General features: G+C 36.3%; 1 protein-coding gene across 3 annotated transcripts in view; it reads left to right on the top strand.

Annotated features, from left to right (window-relative positions):
* FER (FER tyrosine kinase) overlaps window positions 1-15176 on the top strand; it is a 161984-nt gene that overhangs the window by 113964 nt on the left and 32844 nt on the right. For all 3 annotated transcript variants that reach the window (XM_048292938.1, XM_048292939.1, XM_048292937.1), the window contains exon 17: window positions 9372-9495. In XM_048292938.1, the coding sequence (XP_048148895.1) occupies window positions 9372-9495 (124 nt within the window). The remainder of the gene's footprint in view (window positions 1-9371; window positions 9496-15176) is intronic.

The following is a 15176-nucleotide window of genomic DNA, read 5'->3' as shown; positions in this document are numbered from 1 at the left end:
AGACTGACAACCTGAAACAAATAGATGCTGAATTTTGTTGGGGTGTGGAGAAGATTATCAGGAAAATGCTGAAGGGGGTACAGAGCCTGCTTCCTGTTCTTTTCTTTTCAGAGTGAACTCAGCATCTTTTCATGATAAAAGGAAAAAAAGAAACTAAAATCCCCTTCTCTTTTACCCTTTCTAACTATTATCCTTCTGGCCCCAACTTCTCCTTTAGTGATCATGGATGACAAAGTTGGTTTTAATTCATTGCAATACTCAGGATCATTTAACTGCATTTTCATTTGCTTATAATTTATCATGCAATCTCCCATGTAATCAAAAAGGGACTGCAGGAGTCCCATTAAAAATTTGAATGTTTTTTCCTCTTCCTTTAGGGGAAGAACAAATTAAGATCAAATGTAATCTGTAAGATGCAAAAAGCAATCCTAAGCAACAACATTCTTTCTTCTCCTTTATGTTCATTTCAATTTACTTGAATCTTGGCTAGTCCTGAAAGGAGAATTTAATTTAGAAGTAAGAACTTGGCATGCCCTTGAAATGTATGTTCTAGAATGGGGTGTTTTGAAGATAGATGTGGAATCCTGTGGTGCACTTACCACTTTATGCAACTGTTTAAGCAACTTGTCTTGTAGAATCTTCCGGAGTGCCTCTGTCTCTCCAGCAAAGAGTCTGCAAGATAAGCACCATCCTCATGCTTGCACCAGCTCTCTCTGGAAAGATTTGTCTAATTGGAGGTCAATGCAAACATCTTTGTGTGTTCCAATGCTTGATTCAGGGTAGTAGAAGGAGGCTTGAAGTCACATGTTTCATGACCTGCTCCTTTTAGAAGTCGGACTGTTTAATCACAAGTTGGTAGCCTACTTTCTGTTTCAGGTTTCTGTATATTTAAACATTTTTATAACCAACATAGTCAAAATTAAAACCCCAAAAATATTCTGGAATAATTTTATTTCTGCTATGTCAGGCATTCAAATATAGTCAATTGAAGTGTCTGTCTTGTCTGTTGTCTTAATATAGCTTCCTCTAGCATATGCATTTTGCTAATATGATACATGATGAGGATATTATATATTATGATATTATGAAATCTAGATGATCTTCCTATACCAAATTCTTGCCTCAGACACTTCTAAACAGTTTCCCAGGAGCTGTTTCCTGTCTCCTGATCCATTCTGTGTCCATAGATCATATTTAGTCTGTTCTATCAGTGATCTGCCCTGAGTGTGATTCTCACCCCCTCTCCCCAGTGTGTATTTATGGACATTGTTCATTCTCATACTAATGCATTGTAGGCATTTCCCTGGAGTACCAGCGTGCCTTCCTGATACCACCATAGAATTCCTTTTTGATAATAGATACATGCTGAAAAAAAAAAAGCAACTTCCTTGTTAACCTAACAGTGAGTTCGTGTTCCTTGTTTTGTCTAACTTGTGTTTATACATTCTGAATGCTGGCAGCTGGAAACAGGTAGAGCTGTGTCTATACATGTGAACAGCTCTGGAAATACCCAGTAATCTAGTAGCATAGGAAGGTTGTCAGAATTAAGTTTCAACTATGATCAGCTTATATCTAGACAAGTGTAGCCAGCTTCCCGGGGAGGGGTTCAGCAAGGTCATAACTTCTATCTTTGCAGCTGGATAAGGTAACCTGTAGAGGTTTGTTCTGTATCATTTGGGATGCAAATTGCCTGTGCCACTGATGCAGAAACAAATCAGAGGTGACAGGTTTTATTAGCTCAGGTGCAGCAGTGCTTGATGTGAAGTGCCCTGACTCCCAGGCACACCTGGAATGAGCATGGCCATTTCTGTAGTGTGTGTACCTGCAGTCACCATCCCTTGAAGTGCTCATAAAATGAGTAAACCTGGCACTTTGAGATACGGCTTAGTGGGCATGGTGGTGTTTGGTCAAAGGTTGAACTTGATGATCTTGGAGGTCTTTTCCAACCCAAGGGATTCTATGATTCTTAACCTGAGCTCTGGGGTTACCTCTGCACCCTGTTCATGCTGTCCTAGCCACAGTTGGCTTTGGTCTGGCTTGGTTTATTCACTCCCTTTCTTCTGAAATCTGACTCCATTGCTACTTCCTGTATGTTACAGCACTTCTTACTTCCACGGGGTGTGTGATGTCAGAAACATGTGCAAATAAAGCCCAGTGTCTTGCCTGACCTACGAGGCTCACTTTTTGGCTTTCTTGGAAAAGAGGGCTTCAGGGCATAAAGTGTAGAAATACCTACATATCCATTATAGGTGTTTCTGAGGAGCTGGTACAAATTACTAAATCATAAATTACTTTTGTGGAATTGCTCTTATTTTCTGCATGTAGTGATACTTCAGGGTGTAGCACCAAATCACAACTGACTTTGTGCATTTCTCTTGTTATTTGCACTGGAGCCAATAGACCCATTTATAACTAAAAACTCAGTTCTGAGGCTAAGATATGTATAATTTATTTATTAATATGAAGTACAATATCTATATTATCTTGAGCTTTTCTGCTAAATTAATTATCTTCATGGATAAAGGAGAGCAGATGCTAAGAGCAGCTGAAGTATGCATGTATCATGGCTTACTTGAGCCTTAGATGAGACCTGCTGTCTCTGAGGTGCCACTGATTTCATACACAGGCCTGGAATGATGATTGTTGCTGGGAAATAGCTGAACTTTTAGTTTCACATCGTGCGATTCAGCTGGTGCATTTTCTACTTTTCTGTGGTTTTTTCTCTTTCCTGCTTCTGGAGACAGTGAGATCTTTATAGAGATCATTCATGATTTTTTTCTAATTGCTTCTCCTTAGAGAGCCCTTAAAACTTTAATAAAGCTTTGCATGATCTGCCCCACTGATTGTATTGTGCATCCTCAGTAGCTATCTTTTGTGAGCAGATTTCAGATCTGAGTCCTATCTTGCAGTCACATCCTGAGTCTTTACTGCATGCTGTCTAAAATCAATACAACAGAAAAAAAAGGGTCAGTCAAAGTCCAATTAGAGATAAGGTGCAGTGATAGTGACTGTCTGGCTTTGTTTTCTATTCAGTTCTCTTTTTTTCCTCTAGTCAAATAAGTTATCTTCTCATTATTACTGGTTAGTGAAGCCACCTTCTGTCTACCCTGCAGTTTCTCTTCACATGGACCCCTGTCTTTCTCTCTAGTTTTTGTCTCTCTTACTTTATCCTCTTAAGTTAAATAACCAGCTTCCATTTTGATTTGTCTCTATTTCTCTGCAACTTGCTGTGCTTCTGCCTCTGCCATCTCTTCTTGTTGGGCATTTCACCCAAAGAACCAGAGACCTCCCATGGATTCCTTCTCTCCATGTGTCCAACTTTTCCCTCTCCTCACCAGCCTTCTTGTAGTACACACACAAATGTACAGACCCTATTTCTTCTTCCTTGTCTTACTCTTAGCCCTGTACTGTACATGGTTCTCTTCTTCCCTCTTTGCTTCATGGATTCCAGCTGCAAGATTATTAAGAAAAGGAAAAGTCAGATGCTTTTGTTGGGGTGTAGGTGGTGGTGATTAAAAATTCTTTTCATCTCAGAGCTAGTGTTTAGTAAAACAGGACCAAAACTCTGCTCTACGGTCTCCTTTTGTGGTAACACTTCAGACTACAGTTGGATTTTTATCTCTTCAAATGTTCTACGTTTTGATTTTAGCATATTCCATATCAGTATTGTACAAAATCAAATCAGCAAGTAGATGAAACTAGAAAATCCATTTTAAAACTGAATAAAGACAAGCATAAAAAATTAGCAAAGTGCTTACGTAGCTGTAAAAACTTCTGTATTCAACTTACTTCTTTTTATTCATTGTTATTAATATTTCTTTTTTACTTTGCCTGAAACAGTTTTAGCTGTAGTAGCTATTTAATGTGTCTGTGTTTAAAAAAGTGTTCATTGTTTTTCTTCAGATTAAAAAAACCCTCTGTTCTTCAGGTGCATTCTGTTTCATGTCAGCTGTCATGTCTCTCTAATCTGGAATCCTTTTCAAGGCCTTCGATTATGGATTATTGAGCATAGTGCAATTACAGGAATTACTTATTCAAGAATGGAAGACCTCCTGGGGAAAGATGACTTTCTTTTCAGTTAGTTTCTGAAGAAGTTTTATCTATGCACTCACAGTGGGTATCCTTACAGCCACAATACTAAAACATAAGAGTCCGGGTAGTCTGGACAGTGTTATTTTGGCAGCAGAGAAGACAAGGGATGCTAGATGTTGATGTCTCACTATGATTTCTGGTTTCTTCTTGACAGATGATGACAGACTCTGTTTTGGACAGGTATTTAATGTTACTTTGCATATTGGCTTCATGTTCTAGCTTATTTGATCCACCTGAAATCTAAAGCAAGACTGATGAGCATTGTCAATATTTCCTTTATTTTGATTATATGTCTGTGGTCTGCCATCCTGTTAAAAGGAAGTGAAATAGCACGTGTGACTGTGTTGTAGCCTTCTTCTTATCTTCATTTTATCTCAGTGCAGTTATTTTGTGCTTGTGAGTCATCTCTGTTCTGGTCTCATCACAGGTTGTCTGCTAAAAAGTCATCCGCAGGATGGTTCTGGTACAAGTCACATTTTCTCTGTGTTTACTTCTTTGCTGCTGCTGCTCATGTCCTTAGCTCTCAATGCACACTATTAATATAATTTTTTTTTCTTTCTTCATCTTTTGTTTTCACATACAGGTATTTCTACTCATACTTCATTACTGCTGTTGTTAATATTATATTGGCAGCACTTTGCATGGTTATAACTACTTTTATTTCCTTTGCTTAATGGGAAAAATAAAGTTTTAACTGGATTCCACAATAGTAGTCTGTAGGCAGTTAGAAAAATAAACCTTGGTCTTAGTTACAGTTTCTGTTACCACATATATAAAATAAAAGAATAAAAAAAAGTGAAAGCACTGCATTGCACACAAATGATGCATTAGTTGAAATGTGAAGTTACAGTATTTTAATGAAAATGAGTGGTTTAGCATTTTTAAACCCTTGTATTTTTAATAGTTTGTCAAACAGCTTCTAACTTAAAAAACATTATCTCCTAGAATTCCCTAGAGATGCATATTTGCTATTTTAAATTCATAGTTAAAAGTAACTCTGTTTGTGTTTTAGATCCCATGTATATGGGATTAAGATAGTGGGCAGTAAGGAAATTCTAAATTGCTTCAGGGCTACTCAAAATACTGACCATTTAAGTTCTCAAATTTATAAATACTTACAGGTGCTGATAAAGGTAATTTCAATAATATTGCACTGGCCTGTAAAACAATTAGGGATATTGACTTCTAGAGCTCCCCTGGGTTAGGTGATCATTAGGAGGTGTGGCCATAAGCAATGTATCTGCATGATGAATGTGTGTATAAATATAAGAATTAAGCGACCTCTTTAAACAAGAGGCTGTTTAACAAAGGAAATTCTCCCACTTTATTAAAACTTACATGTGAATAATAATACATAAAACTAAACATCATTCTTAGTAGTTGGTATTGTATTAAGACATTTATTAATATTTGTATAACTATTAATCATATTATTAGGATACTATGTAGAGATACAATATATAAACAATGTATGTCTACATACCAGCTAAGTGGAAGATTTCTCATCATCGTTTCAAAATGTATTTTCATTGTGTTCAGTGTCAATACTGGTTATCAGAATGATGCCAAGAGTGCCTAGAGCAAATAGGTAGGTGTCATTGTGGACACCAGCTCAGGAGAACACTGAAATATGTGGTCATAGTTGATTATAAATTCCAGTGAAGTCAGAGATTGCCATAAATACGTATTTTGTAAACCTATTTAACATTTTTCATTGTTGTTTCTTGCATTTTTGGTTTCTTCTCGTAGATCACAGGGGTTTGGTTTTTTTCCTCTGCCAAAGCATTAGCTTGCTTTTTTGTGTGCCAAGGAGTGAACTGTTTTATTGCCATGCTGTGCTACTTATTGTACAACAAGAAGTTTATGCTGTAAAGCACAGCCAACACTAGGAATTGCTGATATGTAGTATTTTCACACTCTCAGAATTTCTGCATGTAATGAGAAATAGTTCCTATTCACAGCAAAATATGCGAAGGGCTGTGTTCAGGAATCCAGTTACAACAGGCTGCTCTCATGCAGCTTCTGCTTATGAACTACATTTTGTCCTCTACTTAGTAAAATAATTCTGTTGTACTAGGAAGGCACTCCAGTACTGTTATTTATCCTCCTGTAAACCCAAAACAGGCAAGCAGTCTCCGATAGGTGATTTTATATATATATATAATGGTCTAATTTTTTTTATATTCTTAAAGTTGTTGGAGCAAACCTCATATTCTGGTTGTGTTGTGGCCATTAACTGGAATAACAGGTAGCCATGCAGAATACAATGCAAATTCCACATAAAAGAGAAAGCATTGCTTACTATTATGTAGTCATCTAGTTTTGTATCAGTTGTTTCATAGCCTAATTGGTCTAATTTTTATCAACAGCTGTTACATTGCAAAGAATGACACTGTGTGCTGCAAATAGTGAATTAGGGCTTTTTATATTAAAGCTTACTTTCAAAAGTACATAAAGATATTGCTTAACCACAGTTCTGCACTGAAGAGTTTGTAGTGAAATACTCTTAATTCATCCTTGAAGATACTCATGTATTTGCTTTGCTGTGAAGATGAATAGCTGGAGCATTGACCGCAGTAAAAGTCAGAATTTACTGAGGAGTAACTCTGTTACTTAAAGGACAGACACTTAAGCCTATGTTAGTATCGTAATGATGAGGATAATCAGATTAAACCTAAACATTACGTATCTTGTGCAAAGTGAGATGCATATCACTTAGCTGTTTTATTTTGTCTGCAGCTACCACTACTTTTAATTTTGTTAAACAGAATATTTAGAAGATGTTTTTGCCATTTCTGTGCAAGGACAGACACAAGAAAACAGAACAAACAGTGAAAACTCTGAGATAGATTAAAGCAATGTAATTGAAACTCTCATAGGCATCAAGTACACTGTATACAGCTCGATGTATGGTGCTGGTTTTGCTGAAACCCCTAGAATTTCATACAGTGCATGCCACACTCTGAAAATCAGCAAGTCTAAATCACTTCCTGATGGTATTGAATTGCATTGGAAAGTAACAGGCTTGTGCTTTGTGAGTTTGACATATGCTGATGTGAGGAACTGAGCAGCTTTTAATATCGTTCAGAAACAAATTGTTCAAAATTAGGATGTTAATTGCCTGAGCATATGGGAAATAAATTTATAACATGTATTATTTTTAAAAGTTTTAATGGATATGGTTGGGTTTTCTTTTTTTTAAAGTTTGTCTTAAGTTTCTTTATTGTCTTTAATACCTCGTTATTTAAGAACAGATGGTTTTACTGTTGATTGTGGAGATGGTTTTACTGTTGATTATGGAGAGCATTAACTTATTTATACAAAGAATTTATATGAATTGTGAGGATTACAATTTACACTGATGTTGTTATAGCAGGTTTTTTTAAATAGAGAACTTTTGTGAGATTTTTTGGGGATTTGTTTCTGCGGGCTTTTTGCTTGTTTGTGTTTTTTTCCTTTTTTATTTGTTTGTTTATTTATTTTGTTCTCCGAGAATATCAAACTGAGCTTATCTGTCCTTTTAATTCTTCCTACAGGAAGTTGTTAGCAATTCTTAGTCTTTAATATTGAAATATTGGTTGACTGAGAATAGAGTTTTCTTAAGATGGTCTTAAATGTATTTTTATAAGCTGCCTTGATTTACTGCTCTCATTCAAGTAATGCCACAGTTTGTCAAGATGGGAAGACTTCACAAAGTCGTATAGTCATACTTACTCATTAAAAGATGATACTGTGTAAAGGGCAGTGAGGTCTCAGCATATAAATAACAAAATTTCTTCAGCTTTTTGTGTGTGTTGGAGGGGGGTATTGCTTAGAAATTATTTTTAGCTGTGTGCTGTAACTAGAATAATTCTGTTTACATGTGCAAGAAATGACACATACTTAATTGGAGTGTTTATCTTCCCGCTGGCAATACCTACTTTTTACCAGTTACCAGACTATGTCAGTAACCTCTCAGATTAAAGAAAAGGTGATTACTACCCATTCCAGTTTGCAGTAGTGATCTGTCCTTCTTCACTGGAGTTTAAAATACAGTATCACAAGATTCACTCTTGTCAGACTTTGGAGATGTAATGTGTGTAATCCTAGTTTGCAAAACAGAGGGTATTTCTAACTGGCTTTAGAGTCGAGGCAATCCAGTCACCTCTTGCTCTCCCATCTGTGTGTTACCCAGTCTGGGAGTGAAGGGCAGTTCCAACGTAATGTCTGAAGGCATTACAGTTACACTTCATAACATCTGACTTTTTCCTTTAATATTCTCTTATTTTATTTCTTACGCTGTGAAATATAAATATAAATGGCCTCCTAAAAAGAGTCACATATGAAACTTTTAATATGTACCATAATTTCCTGTTGCTAAGAAAAGGCAGTATATAAAATTGTGTAACAGTTTGCAAGAAAAAATCCTCACAGTCAGTTCAGTCCTAAATGAAAAGAAACAAGTACTGGAGCAATGACTGTCTACTCACTAGCAAATAATTGTGTGATGTGAAAAGCTCTGCTGTGATTTTTTTTGTCTTTGCCTGGAATAATAAAATATATTTTAGAAAAATCTTTAATACATTTATATCAATCAGAACATGGCTTTGCAGTGTTTGTATCATAATCCTCCATCTTACCTTTGTCCTAAATTAAATCAGTTTTTCAGAAGATTTTTTTGTTAACACAATTTGCTTTTTGGAAATCCTCCATGCTGACCCTTCCCACTTCTCAGACAAGAGGACAATGGCTTTGCTCCTCCTAGGCAGAAGTCTCTGAAGGCACAATAGTGACTGTTCACCTTCCACTGCTTGGTCAAATGTCCAGCTAATGTTGCCCAAGAAGAAAACACGTTTTTACCCCTCCAAACACATCAGTGTAGAATTTGAGAAGAATTGCTGCAAATGATCAATTAAAAATTACTTACTTTCATGTAGCTAATAGGACCTAACCTCTTTATTCACAATTAATAGTTCTGTGATTAGAGAAGAATTTGTATGACAGATTACCAGGTTTTTTTGTCAACAGTTTTTAAGTGAGTCGGTATCTAATTTGCACTGGTGAAGACTTTGGGTGTATCAAAAGCATGCTGTGCAGTTTTCACTTTTAAGCTCCTAATATTTAATGGAAAATGTATTTTTGAAAGGTGAGTTCCTTCCTTTTACTTGGGCTGGCCTTAAACTGATGGGATGAGGAGAACAGCTAATAACCTGCATTGTGTTCGGTCTTGCACCCCTCATGAGAGATAAATGTGAGTATCCTGTCAGTCGTGTCACGCTGTCTATCTGTCCGTTTTCTAGGAGGTGATTTCCTGTCATTCCTAAGAAAAAAGAAGGATGAGCTGAAAACCAAACAGTTGGTGAAATTTTCATTAGATGCTGCCTCTGGTATGGCGTATCTTGAATCTAAAAATTGTATACATAGGTAAGGAAAATTTTTTTCTCATTATTGTACCTTTGCTCAGTGGAAATGCAAGATGTTTAAAGGTGTGTGGTGTTTATTATCACAGGAATGAACCCCACGGTTTCAAAAAAGATACACTTTTTCTGAAAGTTGGTCCTTATTGCTTGTCTAATTCAAAAATACTCATCTGGGTAAAAAATATGTACTACACTATTTGGTATCTATAGTTTTGGTGCTATTAATAGAAGTTAAAAATTATTTTTCACCATAATGATATGCATTATAAGGAGCCTGATTCATACAGTGACAGTGAATCATAGCAAGAGGCAGTCTGTGAGGCTTATGTCATGTCTGAAATTTACAAATACTTGCCAGGCTAACAGAGAAATTAAGGTATGTTTGAAGTGTGCTTCAGGAAAATTCGCTGGTTTCTCAGATAATAGAGAAGAGCTAAAGTTCTATATGTTAAAATATTAATTGCCTGGACTGCTTTCTCTGAAATATGGAACATTATCAAGCATTACGCTGTTGGAGTTTCTTATTCCTGTTCCTACCATTCCTCTTTCTTGTTTCTTCTGCAGTTTGACTCTGCCACTGCTGTGCTTATACTCCATTTGTATTGAAGTGGATGGAATTCGTTTTGTTCTCTCAGAATAGCACAATATATACCCTGCTTAGTGCTGTGCCTGAAATATGAGATGTAAACATAATGATGATCCATTTCATAGAAAAATTATGAAGAACAAGTTTTCATTTCTGATGTTGATGTCTTCCACTTGTAGAACATCTGTAGGTGAACTGTGTGACACCTCACTTACATAATCAGTCCATTTGGGATTTAACACCTTTCTGGTGAATGCTGTTACCAGAGACCTGAGTGGCATTTCTCTTAGATTTTTATCAGCAGTGAATGGGTCAGTTGCAGTCCTGCAGGTCAAGTTAATCAAAACAATTCTGCAAGATCATGATGTATAAGAAACACTGAGAGAAAAAAAACCCTAACTCATGATCTAAAACTATGTAATATTCCCTTAGGGAAATCCAAGAAAAGGATTGTAAGCATTCTGTCATGATAGAATGTGTTTCAGCCTGGCTCTGTTTGTCAAGGATATAATAGCATAAAAATCAGAGCGAGAAACAGCATTAGTGATTTACACTAGCCTCATAAATGTTCTAGTGCTTAGTAATTCCTGTAACAGTCAGATCAGTGTTAAATCTGAAGTGCCTGTTTAAGCTCTTGTGTTCTTAGAAAATTAAACAAAAGATAAAAATAGTAGCTAGATAACTGAAGTTCATAATTGCAGTTACTGAAAAAAAATGCAATATTTAGTCATTAAATGATAGTGTGCTGCCTGAAATATAAATAGTTTTATGAATTTTTTTTTTAACTCTTGGAAAAGGGTATCCTTGCACAGCTGTGTGGGACAGAACTGTTCTAGTTGCTATAGATGACAATGTGGCCTCACTGTATCTCTAAAATGTGCACTGCTGGTTGGTGAATAGGAGATGTGTTTACAAAGCTAATAGTGATCTAGAGAATGTGTTTCAGAGAGAACATATGTGGAGTATTGCCTTACCATATGAAGATTTCATTGTTTCGTGTTTTCAGTTAGAAATCTGAGTGCAAATGTGTCGTGTAACTCCCAAGTCAGGAAAAAGAGCTGAAATCTGTTTTGTTAGTGCCATAGACTTGCCAATGCACACAGTCTGGGTTATGCATACTGTAGTACTGTAGTACAAGGAGAGAAGAACTTCTTTCCCCTTGTTTACTTTTTAACTTTCAAAATATTAATGAAATTTGTTTATTATCACAGATTGTCACAGAAGGTTATCAGAGAGCTAGCACTTTCCTTAAAGGAAGAACCAGAATTTTTAGGAAACCTATTCTGAATAAAAACAGAGCTTTAAAGTGCAACCAAGCAAGCAAACCATGTGTTCAGGAAAACTCTTACTTTCATGAAACATACAGGTTAATAAATCAAAATATGCATTTCCAGTATTAGTTTACCAGCCTTATTTTCTTCAGTATACAACATTCTTTTTTTTAGTGTGGTTAGCCATAGCATGTGCTTACTTAATTTATGAGCTAATTTTTCTAAATTTGATAGGGAAACATAATGAAAGTCTCAGAATCAGGAGAACAACCAGCGAAGTTTAGTGATTTTTGCAGTAACGATAAAGGAATTTATGGGTCGTTTCCTTGGTTGATTTTATTTTTAGTTACTAGTACAGGTTGATTAACAACTTAGTTGATTAACAACTAGCTTACTCTAGGAAAGTAGCTCATGAAGTTTTAAAATGTGTTTGACCAAAGGCTAAACTGCAATTAAATAGGCTTAGCATACATAGAATTTTGCTAGGTCTGTTCGCTGTTTGAGGAATTTGAGCACTGATCCAGGATTTCTGGATACCCTGGGAGTGGCTGGAGGTACATCAGTCTAGAACCCCTGTCTGCCACAGAAGCCCAGAAAAGCAGGGAAAAGTCAAGCTGTCTTGTGCTCTGTGAGCAAGTTCTTGGGTGTTCTGACTCAGAACCCCACTGGAATTTCCTTACCCAAGCACTGAAAGTACAACCATGTGGCTGCATGGTCCATACAAGGAATCTGGGGGCCTTTGCTCCCTCGTTTTTAGGTGAGGTAAGACAGATTAATCGTGTCAATTTAATGTTGACGGCAGGTAAAAGGGAATGGAACAATTTAATTCACAGTAGGAAGAAGCTTTACCAATCTGTAAAAGGAGTGGTGGTCTTCTAAAAGAACATTAAACTTGTTCTTTTTTTGTCAGAAACTTCATCTACTGAAAGTGGTTCTCAGATAAAAAAGAGGTGAGAAAATTAACTAGAGACAATGGACTAAGCAATGGTTAAAAAAACCTAAGTCTTCTAATTTGTTTAAAGGTCCATAGGTTTTGATTACTATTCCTTAAAGATCAGTATTTATTGTATAATTAGAAATAGTTTCTATTATGTAGATTGCAGTAAAATGAAATTGGTTCACTTCATGCTGTTGTCTTTCTGCAGTATTCAGTTTGCTGATCAATGCGCCATTTTGGACAAATCTGGAGGAAATTATCCTCTGAGAGAAGGCAGGTTACAACCAGCCCTCCCCCACCAGGTTTGGGAAAAAAAAATAATTTTTTCCTCGGAGGGAAGTGAAAGAGATAAAAACTATTTCTTTAACAAACACACAGGAAAAGGGATAATAATGCTAAATGAGAAATCCTTCCACTCTGCTGAGAGAAACCTTGGAAAATTTCAGAATCCTTCCGTAGATCTCTCTCACCCTCCTTGGAGCTGGGTCATGGGCCCACCTCCAGCGCCAGGACCTCGATGGAAAGTCTTCCCAATGTATTCTGATGTTGAAACTGTCCAGCAGAGAAGAAGGGAAAAATTGAAGTCCCAGGAAAACAAAGTTCAACTCTCTGGAGGGAAAGAAAACTTAGGAAACTGGCTGAAAGAAAAGCAAGCAGGGTGCTTCTCCACTCTCTCGCTCTGCTGCCGCAGCTGAACGCAGAGAGCCATCTCTATCTCTGTGTCCTTGAACAAAACTGCTTTGAAAAGTTTTGCTCCGTTTTTTCTCTCCCCACTCTCGGGCTCAGTTTAAAGGCATAGAAAGACACAAAATTAACTTCTGGGCATAGAGCAGCGATACAGGATACACATCATAAAGTCACCCCAAGACAGTATTTTTTCAGAATCCCATGTATTTTTTTTTAAGTAGTTCAAGTGTCTGATTTAGTATCTTACATATTTAGCTACCTGCTAAGGGTAACAAGGGCTACTAATCAGTTTATTGCTCTTTAGTTGTAACTGCAGTAGCTACATTTAACCTTTATATTTTAAAATTCTATCCAAATTTTTATTGGATTTTGGAAATTATTGTCTGAATTAAACTTTAACTTACTCTTTCAGTAGGTGAAATGGTTACATTGGCATGTAAGTGATTATTGAATGATTATTTGATCTACATTTTCATCACCTCTAGCATCCAGATATCACTTGTTCTTTGCTCTCTGTTTCTCTTTAAAGAGCAGAAATGACTGCACTTACAGGGGAAAAAAAACTGCATGAAAAGATGTTACTAAAAAAATAAAAAGAGTGGTTGAACATGCACAGAACAATGTAGTAATTTCATCTCCACTTAATTAACATGAGGTTGAAGAATTGTTTCTTACTTTTCATTTTTACTGTATGCTATTGTTTAGATAGTTCCATTTTTCTGTTAATTAGAAACAGAAGATAAGGATGGAAATGTGATAATCTGAGTTGGTTTAATAAGCATTTGTGAGTGGCCTTCTTTTCCAGTATTTGATTTGCATGTGATGAATTCATTTGTCCATACTTTATGTTTAATTTTCAAAGCAGTCTTGGGGAGCTGTAGGAGGGAAGCTGCAACTTCTATTGGACTTTATTGGATGTGTAGGGATGTCTTCTACAAGACCAGGTTGACTTATTTGCAAAAGATGCACTAGGAGTGTGAGAAAACAGAGACCAATGTCCCTGCGTTCCAGGTCAAATTTTCCTCTCAGTCAATGAATTTATCTTCTGGAAGTCTCCAATATTCTGAAATAAGTATATGTTGCTTGGCAAGATGATCATGTTCTCTGGTCTAGTTCTTCCACTTTTAGTCATTGCTACTACTTCTTTTTGCCTTAGTTTTGTAGCTGTTAAAAACCGTGTGTTGTGTTAAATCTGGTTTACTTTCATGTTATGAAATCCTGATTCTGTGGATATTAATTCAGGATTTCTACAGTTTTCATTAGATATGTATAATTTAATTTAATTATGTATAAATTGCTAGGAAAATACTTACTTCCCTGCTTCTAATCTAGTTTAGCTGATCTGCTCTGCTATTAGAGGTTTTTTCCCTCTCAAGTCTGGTAACTGCTAATGTACAGAGTTTTGGAAAAAAGTGTCAGAACCGTTTTATAACCGTGAACTTAAGAAGTATATTAAATAGTTTAGTAAGTCTTCCATTTCTACCTGGAACAATAGTTCAGCTACCACAAAAGGATGAAAAGTGATCCTTTTCAATTTATCATAGGTGCTGCTCAGTTCTGTGTGTTTGAGCAGTGATTCAAGTCTCCTGGGAGCAGGAGAGTGATGCTTTAGCTCCAAAATGGAACAGGTCTCCTTCCTAAGAAGGGGTAACAACCTCTCTGCTTGATTTGTCTACCTAAATCCCATGGAAGACAGTAGCCAAATACTTGTCGGTGCATGCCCTTGGGAGGTTCCACAGGACCCCATGCTCTGTGGAACAACTGGTTTGGTTCTGTTATGCAGTAGCTTGGGCTCCTTGAGCACAACGTGTTTCTCTGAATATCGCTTTTCCTCCTGGCCAGTTGCAATACCTGAGGCCTTTATTGCAGTTTCTCTAATTTTCTCCCCTAGTGTATGACTTATGAAGAAAAGTCATTTGAAAAAAAGTCATATGAAAGAAAGTCATTTTGGCAGTAAACCACCTGAACTCTCCAAGGTTTAGAGCAAGGATTAATTTGCCATTATTAATTATCTTTTTACAATTCCTTCAGAATTACATGTATAAAATGAAGTGATGATGTGAGATTCCATTTCTATAGCTTTCTTTCACAGAAAATTTATTTATGACTGAATGAGAAAATATGTACTATTGTGTTGATAATATCTGTTGATCGTGCTTCAATTAATATATCTTTCAGAGAATTATTGTCAGTGGTACAGTTGA

This window comes from Corvus hawaiiensis, chromosome Z (genome assembly GCF_020740725.1).
Source record: "Corvus hawaiiensis isolate bCorHaw1 chromosome Z, bCorHaw1.pri.cur, whole genome shotgun sequence".
NCBI classification, from domain to species: domain Eukaryota; kingdom Metazoa; phylum Chordata; class Aves; order Passeriformes; family Corvidae; genus Corvus; species Corvus hawaiiensis.
Note: the sequence above shows the minus strand (reverse complement) of the source record. Positions and strands in the feature narration are given on the sequence as shown.